Source organism: Cololabis saira, chromosome 14 (genome assembly GCF_033807715.1).
Source record: "Cololabis saira isolate AMF1-May2022 chromosome 14, fColSai1.1, whole genome shotgun sequence".
Classification (NCBI taxonomy): Eukaryota; Metazoa; Chordata; class Actinopteri; order Beloniformes; family Belonidae; genus Cololabis; species Cololabis saira.
The window spans coordinates 23,076,506-23,092,028 of record NC_084600.1 but is presented as its reverse complement, the minus strand read 5'-3'; the positions used below and the strand labels follow the sequence as shown (position 1 = coordinate 23,092,028).

Sequence of the window (15,523 nt, the reverse complement as noted above, 5' to 3'; positions counted from 1 at the left end):
AAAAACTCAAAATCTTACCAGGAATATTTGTCTTATTTCTAGTTAAAATGTCTCATTTTTAGTCAAAAAATCTCATTACACTTAAAACAAGAGTCATTACCAGAAAAATAACTTGTTATTTGACCATTTTCACCTGTTTCAAGTAAATTTTCACTTGAAATAAGTAGAAAAATCTGCCAGTGGGACAAGATTTATCTTCTCATTACAAGCAAAACAATCTTGTTCCACTGGCAGATTTTTCTACTTATTTTAAGTGAAAATCTACTTGAAACAGGTGAAAATGGTTGTTTTTGAGTCTTGTCTTAAATGTAATGAGATTTAAAAGACTAAAAATTAGACATTTTAAGAAGAAATAAGACAAATATTCTTGTTAAGATTTTGAGTTTTTGCAGTGTAAAATAACTAGTGAAATGGAGTTTCTATATTTTAATTTATATAAATAAAATGTATTATTATTATTATTATTATTATTGAAATCGATCACGTTGTTCTTATTTGCATTTGTAGTTATTCCATAAATGTATTTAAAAAACAAACATTTACATTTAACCTTGAAGCAAAGGTGTGGCGGCTGCCATACCTTGCCATACCCAATTGACGCCCCTGCTTAGCATCCTGTTCACAACACAGTTACTCAGCAACAAGTGTCTTCAGTCTTTTTCAGACCTCTGCAGGAGATCCTACAGACACAGCAGATCCTTCCTGCCCACAACAATAAACCTCCACAATGACACTTAAATCACGACTACAGCAACACCTAATTCCACTTTGGGATTAATAACGTATTGTAAATTAAGTTTGAATTGAAATCGCAGAGAAAGCAAATATAACCCCAATTTCGAAAAGCTTTGGAACAGTCTGTGTCATGTTTCCTTTTCATCAACTTCGTTCGTTTGTTAATTTACATCAATCTTTTCATTTCAGCCCTTGGAGATAAAGTTGATACAGAAGTAATTTAGTGGGTTGGAGTTTCCGTAACAATGTAATTAAATACAGTCCACTTATAATCAAACTGTTGCGGTGATCCGTCTGCATGTGCGTGTGACAGGGCCGTGCTGGTCCCTGGCAGCAGGTGAGGACACTTCTCTAATCAGCAGCAGGTGAGGACACTTCTCTAATCAGCAGCAGGTGAGGACACTTCTCCAATCAGCAGCAGGACAGGGACGTAACATTTTCAGTTCAGGGGACGTGCAACTGAGCTGAAGCTGAAGCAGTGGAAACAGAATAAAACAAATGTAAAGAAACCTGAAACACAGGAAAAGGACTTAAATCAGACTGCTGGTGAGCTGAACATTCTTTCTTTGGACTGGTTAATAAGATCGTTGATTGTGTGTATATCATTTTCATAATATTTGCTTTATTAAAATAGAGATCACGACATGTGAAACATGAGTATTTCTGTTAAAATATTCAATTGGAAAAGGTTAAATAGTTTGCTTTCATCTTAGTTAAAAGATAAATATTAAGCTGAAATGGTAAGTCTGTACAGAAAATAGGTTTATATAAAATAATGTAGGTTAAACTTTGGGGAAATAGCTTAATTTAAAAATAAATGGTTCTATAAATAGAGCTAGATTATATAATTATTTATATGCTATGTGCTGCATTTTAACTACAGATGCTGCTTATTTACCTTATTTGAGTTAGCCTTAGGTAAAATGTAGGTGTAAAATATACTTACCTTATACTTATCTTGATGCTGAATCTTTGCTCAATGCTGAATTTTATTTACATTGGGTTTGTTTTGTGTATTTAAAGTTTTTTTTTTTTTTTACTTATTCATGCAGTTGTAAATACACTTGACACAAACTATATTCCAAAAAATCCAGTTGTTTTATAATTGCGTTTTAAAAACAAATTAAAAAATTAGCAGCTTAGTTAAGGAAAATAACAGATTCAGTGCGTCATGTTGAGCATTTATTAACATAACTCCCTTCGACCAGGAAGAGAGCTCAGCAGGTCCACGCTCGGGAGGAGGGAACACAGGACGGCCAAATACACGTTTATTACTGTAATAAAAACCTATTTATATTTGGAGGAGAGTGAAAAGAGCAGTGAGGAAATAGCCCAGTGCATCATGGGAGGTCCTCCAGCAGTCCAGGCCTGTACAGGTACAACTGAAGTGATGGTTCACCGCGGGGCTTTAACTTTAACCAGATTTATCAAAAATAAAGATTTGGGTTTAATTTTAAAGGCTGAACTCACTGTTCAGCTTTGTCATCACAACAGTGTTTTTGTTCCTTTCACACACAACTAGTCCACAGTTATTTTAGCACACACTGAGTAAAAGTGGATAGATTGACATCTATACATTGAATGTAGTCTCTTGACATAATGAGAGAATGTGGTTAGTTTTGTTTTCAGTTAATATTGAAATCATATACGTTTACCTGTATAAACTCAACTGAATACCTCTTCCAGCTCGGCTCCACTCGCTGTGCTTTCCTGTTTTTCATACAGATATTTCCCTTCAAACTGTCAGAAGCATCAGAAATACTTTTGTATCCCATATTTTCTGTGCTTGCTCCTGAGTCTGAATCAAATCCATCTGTTGATAGACTACTTTTCAAAAACTGGTATTAAATGAATACAACCATAATGAATCTTATGAGTTGGATTAGAAATGACTTTAATGAATGAGATTTGATTGGATGTGTAAGTGTGTTATAATTACTGGGGTTGGAATGACTTCTTTTGAATATACATGATACAAATTAAATGAATGAGGAAGCAATGGTATGCACGCTGAAAGTATTTTACTCGCTGTTAGTCTCAGTCAGTGAGATGAGGCTGATGTAGCTGGTTATGACTGGTTGAAGCACCAACACTCGCTGAGATGCAAGTTTAGCTGTCATGACGACTTAATAATATTGGTCTTTGTTTTCCTGACAATTGGCTGTAAAATATTAGAGAATAATATTAGTTTTTTTTTTTTAAAGCCCTTCAGCTCCACCGAACTTGCAAATGTTTTAAAGCATACAAATGTTACTTTTGACAACTTTTATAAGTATATTTATTTTTATTAAAAATATATCAGAAATGCAGAAGATCTATTTAACTTTGGTCTCTTCCTTCCAGCGTTAAGACCAAAGTAAATGCCACGTGACCGCTACAAGTCTCGTTGTATTTGGCGCCCTCTGCTGGTCAGAAGGACAAACTACCACATGTCGTACTACCATGACAGGACCTGTCAAAGCTTGAGGGTGAGTAATCCCACTGAAAAGCGCTTTTGACAAGAAAAAAACTCCCCACTAGTTTAGATTAATCAGGGGCGTCAATTGGGTATGGCAAGGTATGGCAGCCGCCACACCTTGGCTTCAAGGGAAAATGTAAATATTTGTTTTTTAAATACATTTATGGTATTACTCTGTGTCTATTTGTATTGATTATTCTATTACTTAATACATATAGAATAACTACAAATGCAAATCAGAACAACATGATCGATTTCACTAGTTATTATACACTGCAAAAACCCAAAATCTTAACAAGAATATTTGTCTTATTTCTAGTTAAAATTTAATTTTTAATCAAAAAAAATCTCATTACATTTAAGACGAGACTCAAAAACCAACATTTTTTACCTGTTTCAAGTAGATTTTCACTTAAAATAAGTGGAAAAATCTGCCAGTGGAACAAGATTTTTTTGCTTGTAATGAGAAGATAAATCTTGTCCCACTGGCAGATTTTTCTACTTATTTCAAGTGAAAATTTACTTGAAACATGTGAAAATGGTCAAATAACAAGTTATTTTTCTGGTGATGACTCTTGTTTTAAGTGTAATGAGATTTTTTGACTAAAAATGAGACATTTTAACTAGAAATAAGACAAATATTCCTGGTAAGATTTTGAGTTTTTGCAGTGAGCGAGACTGCATTTGAAAAAGTTCAATTTTTCTTGACCACACAGATAAGCTCCATAGACTTCTGTGAAGAGTATTTGCTGGACGTGTTGATTGATACTCTAGTTAAGTTCTGTGACTCGTAACCTTGCCATACCTTAGCTTCCACTGAATTGACGCCACTGAGATTAATGTCATTTAACATTATTGTGATTCAATATAAACGTGTCTAGCAATAATAATCAAATATTACTGCTCATATAAAATCCAGACTAAATAGTTTTTTCAAAGTTTGGTTCCAAACCAAATACAACTTCCAATGTGAAGGTGGAAAGAAAAGTTCCATTCTCCAAAGTTGTCTTTAACAAAGTCACATCCCTTGAGGTGTCTCTATATGACTAACAGTTACTGTTTGTCTACTTTTCCATTGACTAATCTGAACCATTAGAAAATGCCTCCCGCTTTAAAAACCTCAGCCGTGGAGCATTTTATCCATGTGGTAGGAGAATGAGTACTGGTCCCAAGAGTAGGAGGTATTTACTCAGAGGAAGGCCAGACAACCCACATTTCCCACCATTAATGGACGGCCGATGTCTGATTGATGCGTGACCTGGCTGACTTGGCGGTTAACACCGGCCAGAGAGGGCTGCATGGCTGGCGTAGCTATTCAGCGTAATGGGAATGTCAATAACACTTGCATCCTCTGATGAATACACAATTACTGTGCCATATTTCATCGGTGAAGGCTACTGATGTTTTTAAAGCACTGTTATTGAACCGAGCAACTGTCATTCAGTTTCCTCACAAATTAGTGCCTTCTGGTGGGGCAGACGGTGCATTTATGAAATGGTTCTGGAGGTGCTGAAACACGTTTAGGAGTGACCACTAATTGACAATCCTGTAACCCTGTAGTTCATCCTCTGGAGAGTTTTAATGTGGAAAAATATGCATGAATAATGTGTAGCAATAAAGATTGTTTGTGGAGCAACAATTGGGAAATAACAGTCCAGAAGCAGGGTTAGTACACAATTTTTTTTTTTATAACATGGCACAATTTACATAACACAAGTTTAAATGAGGAGCATGCTGAAGATTCAGTCGCTTAATTTTTTTTTTCTCATTTTTGTACATGATCTAGAAAGACATTTTTTTTTCTCCTGTACATGGTAAACAGCAAAAAAAAGGTTTCTCATTTAACAATCTTTTTGCAATATGCATCGACTAACCACTATGGCTCTGCTGGACATTTTAATGTTGGATTAAAAAACACTGCACGACATGATATTGCAGAGTTTGAAGCGCACAACTAAACCCTCAGTGGACTACTAAAATAGATCTCTGCAAGTTAAAAACAAACGGCCCATAGTTGAGATTTGCTTTTTTTGTCTTTTCATTTTTGTAGTTACAACAACTCAGGAAAGCACTTGAATACACTGTTCGACCAACTTACTTCCAAAACACGTACTTTACACTCTTATAACAGGGCTACTGTGCTGTCATGGTGATTAAAGAGCTGCATTCTTCCCAGAACAAGACTGATGGTGACTGGGAAAAAGAATAAATGAGAAACATTTGTGCTGCCAGCTTTTAACATAAAAAACAAGAATCCTTTTAAATCAATACTCTAGATTGTCACTACAATATTTTATATTATAGTCATTCTCAAATGTCGTCATTTTATGAAATCAATACCACAAACCCTGTGTGGATCAGTTAAAGCTCGTTTCGATCAAGTCTGAGTTGTGGAGAGAACGCAGCCTCGTTGTCCTTTTTGATGGTGCACAGTCACCAGGGCTGAGAAGGCCAGCTTTCAGAAAACGAGCCTAGTCATTTGTTGCATAGTTGATTATGGGGTCTCTGGTACATGCTAACCACCTGTGTCAACTAAAGAGACGGAAAAGAAAAACCCAAAACTAATTGCAGAAAGCACATTCTGAATCACAGCCTTAATACTCCTATATTTACATTTTATTCAAAGTAAAGCTTTCAAAACACTCTTGCATATTTGTACCATGATTTTTAATCCATACAGAGTGAGCACAGCGACTGTACACATTATCTACACGTCCGTCAGTGCTAGAGTACCTGTACATTTCAAAACGGCTAAGTCTTACTCCGAGTCACTTTGCTATGCAGGAGAAAGAATGCACACAAAAGCTGAAGCAAACTGGGGGAAAAAAGGTTATTGTCTTTTTGTAGTTTTATACAAAAACAATTAATCGTGTAGGCATTTCTGCCTACATAAATTATTCACAGCTATTTTACAGTCTTGCTTTGTCCAAAGCTAAGTGCTGAGTTCAGTGTTGGTGAGGCACGGGGCTGCACCGAGGCTCAGCTCACCGCGCCTCGATGTCTTTGTGAGCCGCTCTGTCTCTGATGTCGCCGCCCAGGGGGGTAGTCCGTCTGGGCGAGCCGGGCCGGGCCCCCAGTGTGGGGATAAGAGGCGGCGGGGCACTCAGGGATGCTGTGGGGGGCGTTTTGTTTAGGAGGCTGTTCTGGTGGGCGGCGGCAGCGGCAGCGGCGGCTGCTGCCGCTGCAGCCGAGGGGCTCACCCTGGAGTAGTGCATGCCCGGGAGTCCGGGGGCGATGAGGGCCGGGGCGGCGTGGGGGAGGTGTCCATCAAGGGCGTGGTGGGGCATCTGGGGGTGCAGACGCCCGTGCTCATAGTCCTCTCTGAGCATATTGAGGCGCTCCCGCTCCTCCATGTGGGCGCGCTCGTGCTCCCTCCGCTGCTCCAGGGCCAGAGAGTGCTCACGGTTAAAGTCATGAGGTTCGCGGTCCCTGTAGGAGCGCTCCGCCTCGTAGAGGCGCGGCGCCGCCAGCCGGTGCAGAGGGTCGTTCCTCAGCAGCAGCTCCCTGGCCAGAGGGTCCCGTCTGTGCATGTCCAGGGCTCTGTAGGGGTCCCTCATGGGGTCCCAGTGAAAGGCGGGGTAGGGGAACCTCTCAGCTCCCGGGATGGGGCTGATGCCCATAAACGGGGCCACCACTCGAGTTCTCTCCAGACTGCTGATGCTGTTGATGGGGTGGACACCAGCCATGCCCATGGGCATAGGCACGGAGGAGGGGGGTGGGTGGAGGGTGGGTGTGGAGGAGGCATGTGTTGGGTGCTCATTTGCCCTCTCCTGGGCTCCCTCATGCTCCTCCTTTCGTTCCTCCTTTACCTTCACCTCACTGTTCTTCTTCTGGTGCTCGTATGGCAGGTCTCCCTTCTTCTCCAGCACCTCCCGGTTCAGGCCGCCGTTGGGCCGCTCCAGGCTGGTCTGCCGGACGTAGGGCGACGTAGTTCCCCTGCTGGGCACTTTGTCCTCCGACACGCGGCCATCGTGGATGACCGGTGTGTCCTTGTCACTGTGCTGGCTGTCTTTGAGCTTGTGATCGTCTGTGCCGTTGTCTTTCCAAGAGTCCGAGTGCTCTCTCTCCCTCTCTTTGGCCTTGTTCTCCTTGTCCCTCTGAGCTTCTCCAGAAGAAGGAGGCAGGTGGTTCCTGTGGTGCTCAGGGGGGCGACTGTGGCTGAGGAGGTTGATGGGGTTGATGGGGACCGGGGACGAATGGCTTGGGTGACGCTTCTCTACAGATTCCCTACAAGTACAGAAAAGGTTCTCAGTTAGGACGTTGTTTTATGAACGTCAATGCTAAAAAGCTTTTTCTAATGACATTATGATAACTGCAGGCTGGAGCCATCATAGACAGGGGTGCACACAAGCCGGGACTCGAGGGCTAGTCTACTGCATGTTTTAGATGTCTCCCTGTCTTCATCACACCTGATTCTAATCACTGGTCGTCATCAACATGTCATCAAGGTTTACACAACTCTGTTGGTGACACAGCCTTGTCTATCAGGGTTGTGTTGAGGCAGGGAAACATCTAAAACGTGCAGTAGACTAGCCCTGGAGTCCCGGCTTGTGTGCACCCCTGATCATAGACCTTGCCTCAGCTTTTGATTCAGTCGATCAAAACAACTGTTCTTGAAGGTTTTCGTTTCTCTGGGAAGTGTTTTAGTGCTTGTGTAAATCATCTGTGGTTCCTCAGGGTCGACTGATTAATACCTTCAACTAAACCCAGAAGAAAAGACGGTTGAGGCTGAAAATCTAGTAGTTTTATTTGACCAATCAATAGGGGTGTAACAATATATCGTGCCACGAAATTTCGCGATACAAAAACGTCGCAATACGTGTCGTGGAGGTGACCAAGTGTATCGCGATATTGGGTTATTAATATTAATCTATTGTGTTGACTAGTAACGCGCATCCGACCGCGACCGCACCTCGACCCGCGGACCAAAATCTCACTCCGCTCAGAAGAAACTAGTCCCGTTTTGCGGTCCCGTTTTGAGCTCTGAACTTTTACTTATGTAAGGCTGGTGTAGAGTTAAGCCTTACCTTATTAAGTTAAACCTTTTTCGGGTCGTGAGTAGGATAAACACGCGGGCAACTTCTGCTGAGTTCCAGTGTACTTTAATGTCTGCTCAACAGTGTAGGATTTTAGAGCATCAACACAGCACCTAGTGCTGTATCACTCCGCCCAATCTAAAACATATTAACAACTACAGATTAACTGACTAGTGTCATTATAGTCCCTGATTTACATCAGAATATAAAGATTAAATTTATAAAATAATGAACCCTGAATTACCAAAATAAACTTCTTAACAAAAATAAATCTCCTCTTAAACTTATAAGGTGAGCATGAATCAATATTTTTTATGATGTAAAATTGTATTTACTTTTATTAATTTATTTAATTTGAGTTGTTAAATTAGAAAGAAAAAAGTCAAATCATACATGAGAGAAACTATTCAGTTTGTGGCAAAATATTTGTACTTGTATGAAACTGAAGATGCATAATGCAAACCTGACATTTACTTTTAGTTCAGTTTGTGGAAAATGGTTGGCCTGGCTTTCTCTTTAAAACTTAAACAGTTATAAAGCATTACAGACTGTAACAATAGGGCAAACACACAGCATTGTTTTGTATTTTGTGTCTTTCAAATAAAATAAATGTATTTCCAGTCATATGTTCCTCATTCAAGGTTGTTAAAAAAAATACTGCTATAATATCGTGTATCGTACCGTATCGTGAGATTAGTGTATCGTTACACCCCTACCAATGAATGTCTTTTCATTGTTATTCTAAACATCTGGCTTGAAAGGGCTTTTCCAACATGAGGAACATATCAAAATGAATAATGCTGGGGTAAAAGTCTAAATTAGAGATGATTATTTATCCATGCATTTCTTTTTGATTACTGTCATGTCTTTTTGTGGTGAAAAAAAAATCCCCCAATCATTTTCAGATTGTATACAACACAGCAGAAGGACAAATAGACTATGTTTTATCATCCTTTCACGTGTTACACAAGTTTATGTGTAACAAGTTAATGATCAGGCAAGCTAACCCCAAGCTTGGAATTAGTGAGGGTTAATGGAAAGATGTAACCTCTGGCAGCACCCACCTGTCTTTGTCATCTTTACCGACCAATGAATCCCGTTTGTCAGCCTCCCTGTCCCTCTCGTGCGAGCTGGCCGAGGCGCTCCTCTCGGAGTCCCCGGGTTTCAGCCAGGGCGGCGGCGTGGGGAAGGAAGGCGGCGTGCGGTGCAGGCGGTTCCACGGCTCCTGGTTGCCGCTGTTACAGCTGTTGTTGAAGTGCTGTTGTGCATTAGGGCCATCTTTATGGCCGAACATGGAGTTGGCCGCTGCCAGGGATTCAACACGTGGAAAAAACACAGCAGGACGCAAGTTAAATGCGTATCTCTACAAGCTGCCCCAAAGTGTCCATTTTTGAACTTTAATGATGAATATGATAGTGTGAAACATTTAAAATGATAACGGTTAATTTAAATCAAACTGAACGTGACAGAAAACCACTGTTTGGTTCTTGAAACTCACTTAGTGCTGGATTTCCCAGTCCCCCAAAGGCTGACGAGCTGAGAGATCCCAGTCCCCCGAACGATGCAGGCCTGGCGAAAGGCTCTGCAGAGGGAGGACACAGAGATGCAACGTGTTACCACACTTACACAACATCTTAAATCTTCATTTCCAGAATCTGATCCTGAAATGTCCTCCCACCTAAGTGTGATGATGGGGTGATGAAGTTGCCAGGATGGTGTTGGGGGTGGCCGAAGGGAGCAGCTGATGGGTGTGTAGGACCTGTGGAAGCACAGAAAACCACACATTGTGATGTCACCAAATGAAGCAGTCAGGGATTTCTTGATTAGTTGGACCAAAACCTTTCCCTTTTATATTCCTGCAGATGCCATTAAAGGGATGACTGATACGCATGCTTTGTAGATGATACTCGGCTATTCCTGTCCATGAAACTAGACCATAAATATGTATTGATGACTTGTAGTTTTCAGCTGCTAAACTCAGCTAAGACTGAGAGTTTGCTTTGAGACCTGAGCACTGTCCTTTGGCAACTCTGGGGGTGGAATTTGTCTTTTAATTCATTCATAAAACAAAAGACCTTTATAGACCTGTCCTCTTTCACTTTTGCAATGTCACTAACATTAGGAACATCCTGTGATGGATTACTGCTTTTCCTTATTAGTGGGACATCCTAAAATGACTTTGAACGGACTGCCGGCTTCTTGTGGTTCCTAACGGGAGACGGAGCCTTCAGTTACCAGGCTCCTCTCCTGGAAACTGGATTGGATTACAATTGGACTGAACTGCACTTTAATTCTACTAAATTGAACTAATCTACGTTTTTCTGTTCTCTCTTGTTTTGACATGGAAGACGTCTACAACAGCGAGGTCTCCAAGTGGCTGAGGCCGCACTAATCAGCACATCTGTGGCTAATTGTGTTGGGTTTACTGCTCTGGCTTGTTGTTTGCTGCTGACTTTGGTAACAAGAGTGTAAACTTACAATAACTCACTCCAGACAGGAGGAATCGATCTGCTGCTGGTGAATGTCGGAGGCCTGAGCTCATCAGTCTTTCTTATACACTCACCTGCGGCGGAGAAGAGCGTGGCGGGCCGCGCCAAGTCATTGGGATGATGGATGGCGCCAAAGAGGCTGGGGCCCGGAGGTCGACTCAGGAACTCGGGCTTGAGGCCGAAGTCAAGCTTGTGAGGGTCGACCTGCATCTGCTGCTGGAAGACGCAAGACCGACACACAGAACACATGTAAAACCTCTTTACAGAACAATGACGTCACCATAAATACTAAATACACACTTTTCTACCCTGGAACAACCTGAGCCCAGACATTTAACTCTAACTTCTGTTTACGTTTAGAAATGCACTGAGGGAGATCCCTCATTACAACACAGCCGAGCTCCTAACTGGATTAAATAATCGCAATGTGAATTGAGGAAGGAATTGCAAGATGAGGCTAGGGGACGTGCGGGAACTGAAAAGTCAGATGACGGCGTGACTTTGGTGTGGTGAGCAAACAGCTGGCAGAAGAACACATGAACAGAAAATAACATGTGTAACTGCAGTCAAAGCTGAGCGGACAGAGATGCGTGACCGGCGGTTTCTGCAGATGTGTCTGCGGACCAGCGAGAACCAAAGCAAGGCTCCATTAAGTTGTCTGTTTTAACTGTTAACATATCGTGAGGTGTCGAAAATCAAAAATGTGACCCTCCAGGGATGACAGGGTCCCACTAACTACCAGGTTACAGTCGGTTATGGAGCAGTTTCCATTTCTAAATGGATTCACCATTACAGCCATAATGAGGGATAATGATGATGACTGTCGAAGTCACACAGATTCAATTACATGATGTATTCAGGAGACTGCCTCTGGCCAAAATCAAGCTTTTGATCTTTTGAACACATTTGATGCTGTTTTTATGAGCCGAAAGTCACTGACAGATCCTAACCGTCAGTTTCTGAGTGGGGCTAACTTTCCAGAGCTGGTGATCAAGAGGAATGTTTATCTGACATTAGTGACCCAAACGTCAGCTGTAAGCTTACGGAGTGGAGCTGAAGGATAATATTAAAGTATACGTGCACTTATTTCACTGTTACTCTCTGGTTTGGTTTGCTCAAATGCCAGATTTCAGAACAGATCTGTCATTGGTATTCAGGTGTAAAAACACCACATGTACTGTAGATTGTATATGTGATGTTTTGTGATATGTTTTAGTGTGTGTGCCTTATAAAGAGAGAACCAAAGTCTGTGTTATATAGCTTCTACATATAAGAGTAAAACTAAACTTGAGTTACTGCATAACGATATAAAGAAGGCAGCGCTCTAAAAAGAGGAGAATGTCAGATGGACATGGCTGCATTTACCACGAGTCAAAGCTGATTTTGACACAGAGAGGGGTCGTGTAAGTCCTCACCTTTACTTTCTGTTGATGATGGTAAATCTGCCAGGCGATATGCACATGCATGGCACACCACTTCCCTGGTTTCTGCAACCACGAGACAAAAAAAGCGTCACTTTACTGTTTAATATGACTGCCACTAAGCCAAATTCCTGATTCTACAACGCAGTAGAAATGTTAGCTTTCCTTATACGCTCCAATATGTAGAGAATTAAACAGGATCAGACAGGCTTCCAAAAATGGAAAAACATAACTGGCAAACTCTCCTAATACGGACAAGATATCTTGCAGAACCTTTTTACGCTATTATGCAGCAGGTCAGTAAGACGGGAAAACAGAGAATTCCTCTTTCAGATGTAAAAACAGGAAGGAGGTTCAGCGTGCTGTGTAGGGCAATAAAAATAAAGTCTCAATGCAAGGGCAAATGATTCAAAATAAATTAAAACTGTGTTTTAAAAAAGGCAAGATCATTTCCCGTTTAAAGATTGTTGACTTGGGTCAGTTTAAAGGCGGGGTAGGCAACAATTTAAATGTTTCTTTTAATGGTTAACATTGATTTACGATTTCATTACATAAATTTCTTCCTTGTGTTTGAGATTAATATGAAAAACATACATCATCTGCAGCGGCTTGGGCGCTGCGAATAAACATACCCAATTATTTTATTAGGCTGGAGGAAATGATTTGTCATCTTTTCTGCCAGTACACTGCACTTTGTGCTTGTTTCCGTGGTAATTACTTGCGCTCATCACATGTGAGTGTGTCTGGAGTTGCAGACAGGCAGACAGAGGTGGAGCTGATTTTAGATGTCTCTGGTTAACACCACCAAGTCCAACTGGGTTGAAAAAGTCATGCTGCCAGAAGTAAAACAAGTCTGTCCTTGTTGTCCTTTTACTTTTTCACAAATGGTTTTGGTGGTTTGAAGGCCTTGATTTCCTGAAAATGAGGAAACCTTTGTTCATCCCTGCCCTGCAGTTCACCTACAGGGTTTTCACACTCCTAACCCAGGGCAGACACGTGGAGGTGCATGCTCTTGTGTTTGAGTTTTTAAATGGAGTCTAGTAAGTGTTTCTGATGTATACTTTCAAAATTAATCTCATTCTTGGAAATGTTCCGCCTACTTCTCTGAGTTAAAAACAGATCCAGTGATCTGCTTCAATAATTTTCTGAAATGTAACTCAATTTCCGTGTCTCGACTTGTACATAATACAATATTGATTCTGTTTTAAAATAATGAATAGTAGTTTACATTTCCAAAAGTACTGATATATCCAAACAGAAATGGAAAAAGCAACAAATGTGAGTTCCTTCTATCCTGTTGGGATCATTTTAGGCTTAAATGTGCTGGATATGACGGCGCAGCACTCTTTCATGTTATTTTTCAAATCCCCCGCAAGTCAGCCTGAAAACATCTTCTCTTAATGCACAGGCCGCTCTGTTGTCTGAAACAAGCCTTGTTATAACCTAGTACACTCAGGCTCTAAGTGCAGCACTTATTTAATTAAAGAAAACCAACTCCATTAGCAGGAACCCTGTGAGGCACTGCGGCTGTGTGTGGAAATGAGAGCTGAGAGCACTCACCCTCAGAATGGGCCGAAATGGATCCGTCAGCTGCAGACAGGAGGTAGAAAAAAAGAGCTTGAGTTATCCTGCTGTCAATCACATCACATCCAAAAAGTCAAGACATGTGGCATTCAGTTAAAAAACTATAATATTCACTTTCTAATGAAACATTTTTGAATTGACGAACAACTGGCTGTTACTCTACAAACTACACATGACATTTCTATATGCCTGAATTATGGTTCTGCGTTAAGCCTACGCCGTAGGGTACGCGGCTACGCGGGAGGCTCTCCGTAGCCTACGCCGTAGCCTGACGTGCACCTCCCAAAAAATTTAACTACGTGTCGCGGCAACGCGGACCGAGAGGGCTGTGATTGGTTTGCTTGGTAGCAACGTATTTCCGGTTTGTGAAGCGGTAGTGAACTTTCAGCGCTCTTTTCTTCGTGTGTGTGTGATTTTTTTATTTATTTTTTTTTGGTTGTTTTGGTTTTTTGCACAATAGTTGTCCTCATGTTTTTGATTCACTGTGACCGGGAAAGCCGGAAGCTAAACAAAGTATCAACTAGCGCTCTCGGGGGGTATTGCACCACGGCGAAATGGAGTGACGGAGAAGTCCGAAGGATTCACGACTGCGTCATGGCAACGGCGTAGGCTCTGCGTTGGTGTAACGCAGAACTTTAATTCAGGCTATAGTGAGACTATTCAGAGTGGAAAACGTGGGTCAGGTGACCCAGTGTCCATCTACGGTGTGAAAGTTGTGTATTTTCTTACTCGGGGGTCCTTCTGTAAGAATGTGTGTGGGACGCCGCCGGGTCTGTTGGGCACGTCCAGAGGGTTGGAGGTCTACAACAACAAAGATGGATCAAGATAAGATTCCCTGCACATAACTCCTTTGTTTTTCTTCTCTGGTTGGTGTGTTGGTGCGTTACCTTGGGCTGGAAGGCGCCCTGCAGCGAGCTGAAGGGCCCGTTCGGGGGGATGACTGGGGGAAGGCCGCTGATGGCTGGCGGGTAAGTGTGGAAGAGCTGAGGGAGAGAAGGTGGAGAGAAAGTGTCAGGATCGTTCAGCAGGAGTCGGGACATGAGCTTTGTGAGGCGGCATGGATGACGGAGGCAGGCAGACGGACCGGATACAGATGATAACCGACTTCCTGCTTGTTTAATATTGTTTCTTGATCCCACTGGATTTAAAAAAAACAAACCCCCCTTTTGATATGGAAAGCAGGATGTTGTAATACAATACAAAACACAAGTAAATCAAATAAGTGCTGAAAGCTTACATGTATTTATCCTGTAGAAAACAGATATGTAATCAAATACTTTAATTGCTCTCGTCAATAAGCAGAGCATGTTTTCCCGACTGTGATCAGGCTTGCTTTGTTTAATCATGGGGTCTACAGCGGGATTATTTCAATTTGTGCTCGAGGATATGCTGTAAGATTTCCAGAAAAGCTGCTGGTTTCTTGTTCACCACACTTGAAGAAATGTTATTGAGAGGAAACTGTTTGGGGGTATTTGCTGCTACCATCAAAGCATTGTGCAGAAAATAACTAATGAAAGACTATCTGATGGAGCTGCTTTGAACCAGTATCAAACATCTAAGTGAGAATAATATAGTACCTAGGACTGGGCCGTATAGTTTAACCCTTCAAGGTGTCTGGAAGTGGCCACATTCAGACCAGCAGAGCTGAATGACATCATAAACCCAAATCAGACTAGCATTGCTCTGCTCGGCCATATCCATCTCTGCATTAACTGAAATGTTGTAAAACAGCGTCATTGTTGTCTGAACAGTTTGCACACCCAATATTATAAATCTGTGAATGTGGCAGTGTTTCATTAT

The 15,523-nt window shown here is 41.5% G+C and overlaps 1 protein-coding gene across 10 annotated transcripts in view; it reads right to left on the bottom strand.

The window, feature by feature from the left end:
- Positions 1-4,868: 4,868 nt before the first annotated feature.
- Positions 4,869-15,523, bottom strand: part of auts2a (activator of transcription and developmental regulator AUTS2 a) — a 352,954-nt gene continuing 342,299 nt past the window's right edge. For 7 of the 10 annotated variants that reach the window (XM_061740173.1, XM_061740172.1, XM_061740177.1 and 4 more), the window contains 9 exons: positions 14,611-14,706; positions 14,453-14,524; positions 13,700-13,729; positions 12,134-12,205; positions 10,793-10,934; positions 9,908-9,988; positions 9,728-9,811; positions 9,294-9,546; positions 4,869-7,420 (listed from right to left, as the gene is read on the bottom strand). In XM_061740173.1, the coding sequence (XP_061596157.1) occupies positions 6,178-7,420; positions 9,294-9,546; positions 9,728-9,811; positions 9,908-9,988; positions 10,793-10,934; positions 12,134-12,205; positions 13,700-13,729; positions 14,453-14,524; positions 14,611-14,706 (2,073 nt within the window). In that variant the 3' untranslated portion in view covers positions 4,869-6,177. The remainder of the gene's footprint in view (positions 7,421-9,293; positions 9,547-9,727; positions 9,812-9,907; positions 9,989-10,792; positions 10,935-12,133; positions 12,206-13,699; positions 13,730-14,452; positions 14,525-14,610; positions 14,707-15,523) is intronic. The other 3 variants (XM_061740176.1, XM_061740181.1, XM_061740178.1) reach the window with 2 other exon arrangements.